Here is an 11,856-nt window from a genome sequence, read left to right as displayed (position 1 = left end):
AACAAGGGAAACATCTAAAATGGTTAAATGTATATCTATTTAAGGAGTGTAACTCTTATGAGAGAGCATGTTTCCACATTCATAATGACCATTTTTTTTCCATATTTTGAGCCCTTCTATTGCAAATTCATTAATATGAGAAAAATTTGCAACTTTGCAGCCAACAACTTATCTTTTGATATTTGCTCAAATATTAAACCATTTGGGAGATAATGACTCATCTCTAGCTTTTGTCCACATAACCACTTTGCTTACAAGCATTGCATTGAAAATAAATGTTGTTTTATAAGCATACAATGAATTATATAAGAATCCTTAGTGAGTTCTATCATAGGAGACATTACTAGTAGCTTTGCCTTATTGCGATTTTTTTTCTGTTTTCTTTTTTTTTTAAAAGGGGGGCTCTTTTCTTGAATTAATAAAAATTGGGACTTCCTCCACTATCATGTCTCGCCACCATGCCTAATTGCTACATCATAAGTTGAAGGTTAAACAGTTCTAAAATAATCTAGTTTTCCCCACAACCTAAAGTTGAAACTCTCCACTTGTTTACATTTTCTTATCTTGGAGGTTCCCTTGAAACTTAGGTTAAGGTGGGAACCTTACATGTTTCCCTTTTGTTTGCACTTAAATGTAGAAGTACATTCTCTTGGCTATTTCTTTTACTAAGAAAGAATTAGGTCATCTTTTACTTTCAACGCCATCTCTATAAGGGCAGTTTTGTGAACATAACCTTGTGAGGTTAGACATGGGTCATTATCTCCCAAACAATTTAGAATTTGGGAGAAATTCAAGGAGATTGGATTTGGGTTTTGATCAACCCAAAGGTTCAACTCTACCTTGCGAAGGAAGCATGGCCAAGCCCTATATGCTATGCAATTAGGTTTGTGTTGTAGCATCTGGCCTAACTAGTGTGTATTCCCAATGAATCACTCCCACACTTGATTAAAGGTGAATGATGCTCTTTTCCATGTCTTCAAGGCACGACCATCACCATGCTCCTCTAAAATGGGATTGACTTGGGTTCTAGTTTGTAACTAGTACATTACATTGTATCATCTAGAAATACATGATGAGATAATTTCATCTACTATGAACTAGTAGGGAATTGTCCAACAAGGTGAAATGTATATCTATTTAAGGTGCACAACTCTTATGAGAGACCACATTTCCACAATCATAATGATCGTTATTTTTCCATATTTTGCATTTCCTTGGATATTCATTAATACAAGAAAATTTTGCAAACTTTGTGGCCAACAACTTATCTTTTGGATACTTGTCCAACTACTAAACCATTTGGGAGATAATGGCTCATCTCTAGCCTAGTCAAGGTTTTGTTCACATAGCTACTTCTATTATAGGCGTTGAATTTAAAGTTGATGTTATATTACAAGCATGCAACGAATTATATAAGAATGCTAAGTGAATCCTACTTTTGGAGATGTTACTAATAGCTTTGCTTTACTACGTTTTTTCTTTTGTTTTGGCTGGCGAGGGGGGGGGGTTAGTTTTTTGAACTAATAATAGTTGGGACTTAGTCCACTATTGTATCTTGCCATTTGGCCTGATTACTATAGCACAAGTTGAAGGTTAAATAACTCTAAAATGTTCTCTCTTTTTCCTACAATGCAGCTATTGCATACATCTTATTTAAGGTTATCTATCAATTGAATGACCAAAGATTAAGAAAAAATGTGAATAGCAAACCATTATATAAAAGGCTTTTAGCCCTATGTTTTGTAGCTAATGTCACATCACTAAAAGGAAAAGTTTCTAGAGATGATATTAAAAGTTGTTCTAGAAAGAGTTGTATGGCATGAAGAGCAAGCGATACAATAAAAATGAAATATAGTTGACGTGTAAAGTACCCCATACACTATGGACTCTATTCTCTCCACAAGATGTTGGTTTTCACGGACTTCCAAAGTTTGCAAAGATGATTGCTACAAACTCATTTGTCTTCATGTGCTTTTACAAGACATGTGATGGCTAGAACTTTGTTGATGTCAATCATATTAGAAGGCTTTAGTGACTAGGATAAAGTTACATTGTATAAGGAGAGTTAGGAAACAAGAGTACAACATTTTCCAAAGAGGAAAGATTAGCATGACATGCATGCATTCTCATTGGCAAGAAACATGATAAGGTGGTTGTGCTTTGAAATAACTATCAAAATGGTAGAACCAAGCAGTGCCACAACATTTGTAAACACGATTGTTCATCTTCTACATGGATGGAGAAGTCTCTTTTAACGTCTAGGTGGCATCAAGATGAAGGTGTAAAGACCACTTTGGAGAGTATTGTTTTTGTAGTTGAATTAAATCCTCGAGAGATCCTTAGTTGCATAAGGTGACACCCATACAATAGGAGTTGCTGTTCCATAATGAATGTCTTTTGCACCAAGCTTGCAAATAACTATGAAAGTTCCATATGTGGAGCAACAAAAATACAAAATTAATTATTATATTTCATATGACTTTGATAGGTGATGAATAATGATTCTACATGCACGTTATTTTAGATAGTAAATGAAGACATGATGATGCCAACTTTTGACATGTCATCATATTTAAAAGTGAACACCAATGGCTCACTTCATGTTAAACCAAACAACGATTCATGCATAAACTAGGTAGCTTTTTGCACACTTTAGATGAGACTTTTTTGTAGTACGAGGGATGGTTGCTATAAGATGTTGTTGGGTTAGATCAACATTCCAATAGTATACTGAGTATGATTTATAAATTCTAAGATAACCATGGTCCCTTTTATTTGGTTCGGGAGGGCCATGTTCCTCTTTGCTTTTATGTGCAAGTTTTTGGAATCATCAAAGTTCATAGCTAAGGAAGCTTCCTTGTCAAGAGGTAGTAAGAATGGCTAGGTAGTAGAGTAAAAATGTAGTGAAGGAGAACCCTTATGGAGTGGTCCTTTAGGTGAGGGTGAAGGTGTGTGCTAGCCACATAGAAGGGGGGCTTTCATTTCTCCTTTAACACCTCAATGGGGCAACCCTTTTGAGTGTCATATGTAAAGAATGAGGCATTGGTCCTTTAACACAGCATTGGGCAGCCCTTGACCTTGTGTATAGCTACTCTATGCAAGGTGTGTTATACATAGCCCTTGACTTGAGTATAATGGACGATCTCAAGTATGGCAAGGGTGGTTAGAGATTGAGTGACAGAGAACTAACCCCCTAAATATACATTGAAAGGGAGTGGATGCCTAGCCGCTAAATAAACACAAATTGGTTGGCAAGTTGTAGAGCGAGCATCGGTCACTTGGTGTGTAACCAACCTAAGAATGAAGGAGGTGGAAGGATCCAAGGATGCAAGACGAGGAGGGTGCTTGTGTGGATGGGCTTTGGCTAGGGGTCCAACGAAAGTTGGAACACCGGTATTTTGACTCTAGAGGTGGGAAAGGGAGGTGATATTTTCGATTGGCTTAGATTTTCGGCAGCCACAACTCTCTATATACTCACATTATTGGGCTTTCGTGAGCAGGGGCGTGGTGCCAGCGCGGCGGCAACCAAGTGGCGAGGCTGACGCGTGGCGACCCAAGCGTGAAAGGAGGCGTCCAAGTACGTGGCCGATAGAGCGGTATTTGCGCGTGGAAGGAAAAGGATCCTCCACGCAGATGGGAGAGGCGCAGGGGATGCCATCTCAGCACACGAGCGTGCAGCCGGTGAGATACACCGCATATATCTTTCTTCTCCCTCTTCCAGATGTGGCGTAGATTCGAGCCTGGTGTGAAGAGTCTTAACTCCGCTACCCTCTCTCTCTCTCTCTCTCTCCCCCCTTTTTCTCTCTCTGTGTTTGCAGCCTTTGTCCCTGTTTCTGTTGCCATAGCCGCCTCAGGTCCCCTGACATGGACGCTGTCTCTGCCCCTCCCTCAGCCTCCCTCCTCCCCCCCAACAGATGCCTGTCCTCAAGCTCCGCCTTCCCTTCGCGCTGCCGCCCTGCCTCACCATCCCCCGGCCTCGGCCTCCCCCTTCTCCCCCTCAAGAAACCCTGCCTTGCCTCTGCTAGGACCTCATCCCATCCTCGGATCATCGTCGCTTCCTCCGCCTTCACCGATGAGCTCGATGTTCTCCCTGTTGCCAGTAGCGACCCGACCGACCAGCAGCAGGGGTCGTCCCTCCTCGTCGGTTTCGAACACGATGATACCCCACGGACATCGAACCTTAGTGGGTTCTCTCCAGATCCCCCCTTCACGTTCGACCTCAGCACAGCGGCGGCAAGTGGTTCTGGCTCCTCTGGCAATGAGGTTCAGGTCCTGGCCGCTTCCCAAGTTTCTCAAGATGGTGATCGGCAGCTTGTCGACCGTGCTATCAACGCAGTCATTGTGGGAGCTGCTGGGGCATTTGCGGTCACCAAAATTCTGACAGTAGACCATGACTATTGGCATGTAAGTATTTGTGTCTGCATAACCATACTAGGTGCGTGCTTTAGAATCTCAAATCTTCATCTATTGGATAGCTGAGAGGGTGATCATACCCTAATGTGAGTCATTGAATTCCTTCTTTTGCATGATGATGCAACTTCCTTGAGTGTATGCCTCTTATGACGTCTTTCAACTGCAGAGCATTGACTCGTGCTTTGCTTGCAAATCGTTTTGGCACATATCTGGTGGGGGCTTCGTGCCTCTGTCTACTTAATTCCCTTTGTACTAGGGGGAGGAGTGGTGTTATGCTTTGATCGTTTGGCTCCTACTGCCAGACGGTTGTAGGTCCCAGGTCATAGGTTTCATTCTTGCGATCCAATTCACTCTGGTAGCATTGTGATACCAGTGTATTAGCTCGTGAAGCTTCTGTGTTGTTTGAGATGCTCGTTGAGATGCTGCATATATGCACTTAAGTCTTGCAACATAACTGCCTCTCTTGAATTACAAAATTCATGTGTTCTCTGCTGCTACGAAAGGGCAGTCATTGCGACTCATGAAGCAGCTTTGCATGGTGCTACTTGCTTTTCATGCTGGTATTTCTTTTACAAGTCACTGTAAGGTATACAAACCAGAAGTTAGTCAGGAGTATCCCCAAGAAATGAAAGTCTTTTTGGCGGTCTCAATTGAATGCAGATGTGTGATTCAGAGTTTGGATTTGCGTGCTACTCAATGTCCAAGGAACTAAAACCCAGAAGCTAGTCAGGACTAGCGCCAAGAAATGAGAGTCTTTTTGGTGGTCTCAATTGAATGGAGATGTGTGATTCAGAGTTTGGATTTGTGTGCCTATTCAATGTCCAATGAACAAAAAATGAATTCCTAGGTCCCAACCCCTGCAGGAAGTTGGGAGTGAGTGAAATGTATGCAGGAGAGGATGTGGGAGAATCTATGAATTGATGTGCAGCTGTTTGAGAGTAGAAGAGGTTGGAAAATGGGATAGAAGTTGTGGAAACTAGATGTTTCTTAATGGAGATTCAACGATGTCTTTTGGTGGTGTGATACTTAGGCATCTCAGGACCAATTGATTTAGTTCATGTCTGTGATTCTTGCTGCAGAGGGCTTAGAGAAGCTGTGTATGGTGATTTCTGTTGAGCTTGTAACTTAGTCTTACTTACAATGGTCTTACAATGGTTTTACTGAATGCCACTGTACATCAGGGCTGGACTGTTTTTGAGATTTTGAAATATGCTCCTCTTCACAATTGGAGTGCATATGAGGAGGCTTTGAAGAACAATCCTATCTTAGCAAAGATGATGATAAGTGGCATTGTTTACTCGCTTGGAGATTGGATTGCTCAGGTGGGACCCAAGTTTAGCATTCTAGCAATTGCTTGTCTATGTGCCTTGCGGCTGGAAGATGTGTTTGCATGGCAGCTAATTCTGTTCTAATTTTGACAGTGTTATGAAGGCAAGCCGATTCTTGACTTTAGCAGGGAACGCATGATTAGGTCTGGTCTTGTCGGTTTTTGCCTCCATGGATCTCTGTCTCACTTCTACTATCATGTATGCGAGGTATGATGTAGTTGATGTCTTTGTGGATTTATTTGGAGGATGTTATTAGACCTTGTTTTCATTGTCTGTGATTGTTGCAGGCCTTATTCCCTTTCAAGGATTGGTGGGTGGTACCACTGAAGGTTGCATTTGATCAGACTATTTGGTCTGGCATCTGGAATAGTATATACTTCATAACGTTAGGACTTCTTCGACTGGAATCACCGGCAACCATAGCTTCTGAGCTTAGAGCAACATTCTGGCCTTTGCTCACAGTAAGTATGATGGAGTGCATTTGAAATGATTATGTTTGGATGCAAATGGGCATTTGAAGCAGTTACTTTATGGATGCAAATATCCAGGGGGCATTTGAAGCAGTTACTGTATGGTTGTTAATTTGCAGGTGTCTTTCTCTCAGTGATCTGAATGAATTGCCTTTGCATGTAGGCTGGGTGGAAGCTTTGGCCTTTCGCACACCTTGTCACCTATGGTCTCATTCCAGTGGAACAGAGGTTGTTATGGGTGGACTGTGTGGAGTTAGTCTGGGTTACCATCCTCTCTATGTAAGGATTTCTCCTTAGTTGTAACTTGTACAGGGTCTTTGTTGTTGATGCCCCTGAATGATTTGGGTGCATATTATCCTTGCAGGTACTCCAATGAGAAGGCCGAAGCCAGAATATTAGAGGCAGCAAACGATGCTGCTGCTTTGGATTCTCAGGATGCTGGATTGACAGCTGCATCAATTGATGCAAATCATGAGGTACAACAGAACAATTAATAACATTTTAATCATACTTAAATCAAGAGAACACATCTATACTGTACTCTGCTTTTATAGAAATTGAGGCTGCATCTATCTAGTTTGTTTACAATTTTGCTCTTTGGTCCAGGAGCAGTAAAAGGATTGCAGTGGAGCTTCAGGATTCTCACACAATTCAATTCTGCAAGTAGAGAATGCATATCTATACCGGATGGGGATTGCCTGTCTATGGGCCTTGTAGCTCTTGTACAGATTCACAGTCCGCTTTCTGCCCTATGTTTACCTAACCTTTACCCCTATGCGTATTGTGCTTTACTGGTAAAAAGATGCATTGGGCACGTCTTGTGCACACAGCGGAACTTGTAGTATCAGAGTATATGAGTAACTCAAATTGTTCTATTGCATATGATCTGTATACTAGATTTTTGACATGGGGCTTCTGGAGTATCTTTGTGACCTCTCTGCAGCATGCATGGGAGAGAATCTTCCTTGTGAGAGCAGGAAAAAGAGGGTTCCTCGCTAGAGATGACCTGCGGGTGACAGTTTTTCTTGGAAGGACTTGGGAATGCAACCGGCTCTCTGATGTACATTTACTGTGAACCAGGAAAAGCCGTTTCAAATCAGAATTGAGTCGAACAACCATTTGCTGTGTTTTCTGCGGAGGATAGACGATTTGGCAAGTCAATTGTTTCTCAGTTTTGTGCACCCTTAGACGTGATTGATGGCTAATAAACTATCCTTCATTGCGCTTCTGCATATATTTGATAATCCTTTTGCTCTCTCTCTCTCTCTCTCTCTCTCTCTCTCTCTCTCTCTCTCTCTCTCCTGGGATTCGATTTATAGATGGGCAACTATGGTGAAGTCATTCACATCTCTAGCATCAACTAGCCCTATTTATGCTCGAGTTTCGTATGGAATGAGCTTTAGTCATGTCATGTAATAATTAATGCTAATGAATCCTTCAACATTTAAATTACTTTTTTAACTATCCGCTTTAAACAAGCTTTGTTACATGTTCCTTCAGGCATAACACATCGATTGGTCGTCGTTGAGAAAGCATCTCTAATGAGGGTTCAACTCCTTTAATACAATCTCGATAGGGTCTAATATTTCCAAGAAGTTGCTCCACATCTTGTCCACAATTCAGGGTTTTCTATTTTGATGGAGGCGAGGAGATAAAGTTCTCATATCCATATCAAATGTTGTCAAGTGATTAACCCATTACAGTTCCGAGAAGCTGACGACTACGCAACAATGTGGTTTGGCCATTTGCGTCACCAGGCTCTTGACTTTGTGCACCTTGTAGTTATTCTTTTTCTTTGGTCTTATTGTTGGACCTTTCAACTAATCCACTTGTTTGGTATGATATTGGGCCCACAAGTAAAAGTTACCAAATGATCTTATCTTATTATGATACTTGCTAAACATTAATGAACCAATTATACATTGTATTAAATAATTTAAAAGTTGCCATATAATTTTTATCTTATTATGTTACTTGCAAAATATTAATGCACCAATTATACACTATATTCAATTATTTCCATAGCTCATATCATAGGAATTCATCTAATAATACATTTGAGCTGCACAAAACCTGCAGGATGGATGTTAGAATTGCAATTGCTTTTCGCTAGTTCTTGTGCCAATCTTGTGGGATCTTTGATGCCTCTTGCTACACATGAATTTTCTTCTCAATCTTTTCTTCTTCTAAGCAAGTATGATTGTGCTTTATTGAATGTAGCATTGGGCAAATATCGATAAATTTAAGTAAATGATACATGATTGATTGGAAACCCATGAGATGGCAAGGATTGATTTAATAGTGTATTTGAGCTATGAAATACTTATCAAATTGATGTTGGAAGGGGCTTGCTCCTTTGTCAATTCATTTGTTGATTTTGTTGATCTTGATGATGTCTCTTCTTACATAGTTTCGAAACTTTCTTTACATCTCCTACCTCGACCCTTCCCTCTTCATCTAGAACCTCTTCTTCTGCATCACACACACACACACACACACACACACACACACACACACACACACACACACACACACAGCTCTCACTATTTTCCTCATTGTTTAGCACGAGGATGTGATTTTTAAACCTATACCTTTGGCATAATTAAGTTGTGTACATGGTATAATTAAGTTATTGCCTTGGCATGATTAAGTTGAGTACATCTGGAATTGGATAGATGATGATAGTCCAAAAGCCTAATTGGACAATGGTGAATATTGGCAAAAGCAATGATAGGTTATGTTGTCAAGGTTTTAGTGGGTGTTTGATGACAATCTTGGCTCTTGGCATTAAATGTGCTTGTGCAAATGCATTTGAAGTGAAAGTTGAATAGGGCACACGATGATAGTGCAAAACTTTAACTAGATAGTAGGGGACATTGGCAAAAGTTGTGATAAGTTATGTTGGACATGCCTTAGTGGCTCTTTGGTGATAGTCTTAACTCTAGGCCTTAAATCTGCTCACACTTGTGGTGTTATTGAGGTTGGTGAAATTAAATATTTAAGTTAATGTTGGGAGTTAAAAGGCTTTTAACTTTCGAGGGCTTTCTTAAATTGTGAATGGGAAATAGTCAATTTGTAAGTAGGGTCACATGAATTTTAATATTTCCACAAATAATGATTGGTAGAAATTTATTTCTAGAGGCGAAGAACCAAATTGGCAAGTGTGTCACTTCAGAGGTGGAGGCCATGCCATACACTTTTGGGTAGCTTGTGGGGGTCAGTTGTGTAATGTTGAAGTAAAGAGAATAAGTTGTGTGAACATGCGACTGCTATCCTAGGGTTTACAACAATAATAATATAATTATCTGGAGCAAGTGACAATAGATTGCATGCATGTTAAGATAGGACAACGATTTTCTTCTCCACCTCAACAAGAGGCAATGGTAGAAGAGAGTGATTCACTAGCCTTGTTGTATTGAAAGCAACCTTTCTTCTCGAATAGGGTGGTGAATGACCAAATTTCACACTATTTTAGCAAGTAAACAATTCACAAATTTGAAATAAAGCCTTCACCACAATAATATTGGATAATTGATACTCAATTGGACCAAAACGGATGTATATTGCAATATTTCTTTAGTTTATATTGCTTTGAACATGTAGTACAGTGATGCAAACTAACGTCTCTACAAATTCCAAAGCTTTGGGATGTCATCAATGACAAGAATTAGGATCCAATTTGTTACTTGATTAAAACACAATTCAAGCAAAAATTGAATCTAGACAAATGTGGATATGCAATCTCTTCAGATTGGCTGCAATTTTCTTTAATTGTAGCCACTGCTCTGATCACTGCACCTTTGGATATGCAATCCCTTCAAATTGGCTGCAATTTTCTTTAATTGTAGCCATTGCTCTAATCACTACACCTTTGGAAAATGGAAACATTTCCAAGATGGCTATGAAACCTATAGAAAATTAGGGGTTTGACAACAAATGCACAATTGTCCACCTCCAAATTGTTGACAATGGTAGAGTTTTCATATTAATCTTCTACAAATTGATTTGGATACCTTTAAAACAATTGTTACCCCCTTGTGAAAAATTTCAAGAGATACTCTTTTAATTATTGGTTGACTCGTAACATACACATGTAAGTAAATCAACCCTATGTGCATGTGTCCATGCACACGTGTAAATTTTGTTCATTATTTGTTATGAATGGATGTGAATTGGTAGCACAAATATTGAATTTTGACAGCTTTCATAACCATTAAGTTTCTTCATTGTGAATTTGATTCCCCATCAAGTCTTTTAAGTGAACTCGAATGAGAGAGCACAATCAATATAGGTTTCTGTAGTATATATCAAAGGACTAAAGACATAGCTTTGAAGATTATTGCTTGTAAGAACTCTCCACCTTGAGTAAGTAATTTATCAATGGGTTGCCTAGTTTTTGAAATAAGAAACACATTATTACATACTTTGAATTTGAGGAATTTCAATTGGAAGAGCATTAGGACTCAATGGAGAAAAGAGGGAGTTAAAAGAAACTTTTGGATATGAGAGAGAGAGAGAGAGAGAGAGAGAGAGAGAGAGAGAGAGAGAGAGAGAGAGAGAGAGAGAGAGAGAGAGAGAGAGAGAGAGAGAGAGAGAGAGAGAGAGAGAGAGAGAGAGAGAGAGAGAGAGAGAGAGAGAGAGAGAGAGAGGTGTGTGTGAGGAGATAACAATAATTATTGATGAGAGAAAAGAGAGGGTTTTTTTTTTCAAAGGTTATTGACAAGAAAGAAGAGAAAGACATGAAAAGTACTTGGTTAGAGAGAGATGATTTTTAAATTGATGTAAGAGAGGCCCAAAAGTATTATTGTAGTATTATAGGAGGTCACACACACACACACAGTGTGTGTGTGCGTGTGTGCATGTGGCTTAAAAGACTCTCCTACAATACCACAATACTACCTTTGGGCCTCTCGTATATTCAATTTTGGGTTTTTATAATAACTTGTGTGTGGGCGCACACACACACACACACACACACACACACACACTCTCTCTCTCTCTCTCTCTCTCTCTCTCTCTCTCTCTCTCTCTCTCTCTCTCTTTGAAAAATTCCAGCAACTCTCCTATAATCACCAAGATCTTCATTTTTTCAAACACACAATGCCAATAGAATAGCCAATGATATATCAATTGTTAGTTTTCTATGTGTAAAGGAAAAACCCCCAAAATAGAGGGTTACCTTTTGTTCATAAGGTCCAAATATTTCAATATAATTCATTCACAAAGTCTTAATCTACTCTATTTCACATTAAGAAAACACAATACATACACACAACACGATAATCTTAGCTAGTGGCTACTTTTTATCTATTCCCTCTCATCAAACATTATTTTTAAACTCTTCTCTCTCCTCCTCTCTCATTAAAAAAGTGTGTGTGTGTGTGTAGATTCTATTGAGTCTTAATCCTTCACAAATTCAAAACATTTAAGAATACTTTTTTATTCTTAAGACTAGAATATTTTTGATACTCAAGACTAGGTATACCAATGGAAAATTCATTACTAAAGGTGGATTAAAGTTTTTCTGAGTAATTATATTTAAAGCCACATCTTTAGTGTTCGAGTCCTCAAAAACCCAATCTTAATTAATTATCCTCACTTTGTTTGCCACTTGCTCTCTCATTCTATAGAGACATATGCACATA

General features: G+C 39.4%; 1 protein-coding gene across 2 annotated transcripts; it reads left to right on the top strand.

Moving 5' to 3' along the window:
* Positions 1–3,733: 3,733 nt before the first annotated feature.
* Positions 3,734–7,445, top strand: LOC148036683 (uncharacterized). Of its 2 annotated transcripts, none has more exons than XM_087678731.1 (7): positions 3,734–4,404; positions 5,595–5,735; positions 5,835–5,948; positions 6,029–6,202; positions 6,375–6,490; positions 6,576–6,687; positions 6,824–7,445. In XM_087678731.1, exons 1-7 carry the CDS (start codon positions 3,865–3,867, stop codon positions 6,824–6,826), a joined length of 1,200 nt encoding a protein of 399 aa, XP_087534857.1. In that variant the 5' UTR covers positions 3,734–3,864; the 3' UTR covers positions 6,827–7,445. The 2 variants fall into 2 exon arrangements, with proteins under 2 accessions (XP_087534857.1, XP_087534856.1); XM_087678730.1 differs by having other exon boundaries at positions 3,736–4,404; positions 6,818–7,445.
* The last annotated feature ends 4,411 nt before the right edge of the window (positions 7,446–11,856 follow it).

The sequence above is a fragment of the Lygodium microphyllum genome, chromosome 5 (assembly GCF_053477565.2).
Source record: "Lygodium microphyllum isolate KBCC chromosome 5, Lygodium_microphyllum_v1.1.10, whole genome shotgun sequence".
NCBI lineage: Eukaryota > Viridiplantae > Streptophyta > Polypodiopsida > Schizaeales > Lygodiaceae > Lygodium > Lygodium microphyllum.
This window is presented reverse-complemented; position numbering and strand designations above follow the sequence as displayed.

What these genes read in the sequence shown, in the direction of transcription:
- LOC148036683 (XM_087678730.1), top strand. Translation starts at nt 3,865, where the DNA reads ATGGACGCTGTCTCTGCCCCTCCCTCAGCCTCCCTCCTCCCCCCCAAC. An exon ending in TAGACCATGACTATTGGCAT is followed by an intron (nt 4,405 to 5,594) that starts GTAAGTATTTGT and finishes ACTGTACATCAG; the next exon opens with GGCTGGACTGTTTTTGAGAT. An exon ending in TTGGAGATTGGATTGCTCAG is followed by an intron (nt 5,736 to 5,834) that starts GTGGGACCCAAG and finishes TAATTTTGACAG; the next exon opens with TGTTATGAAGGCAAGCCGAT.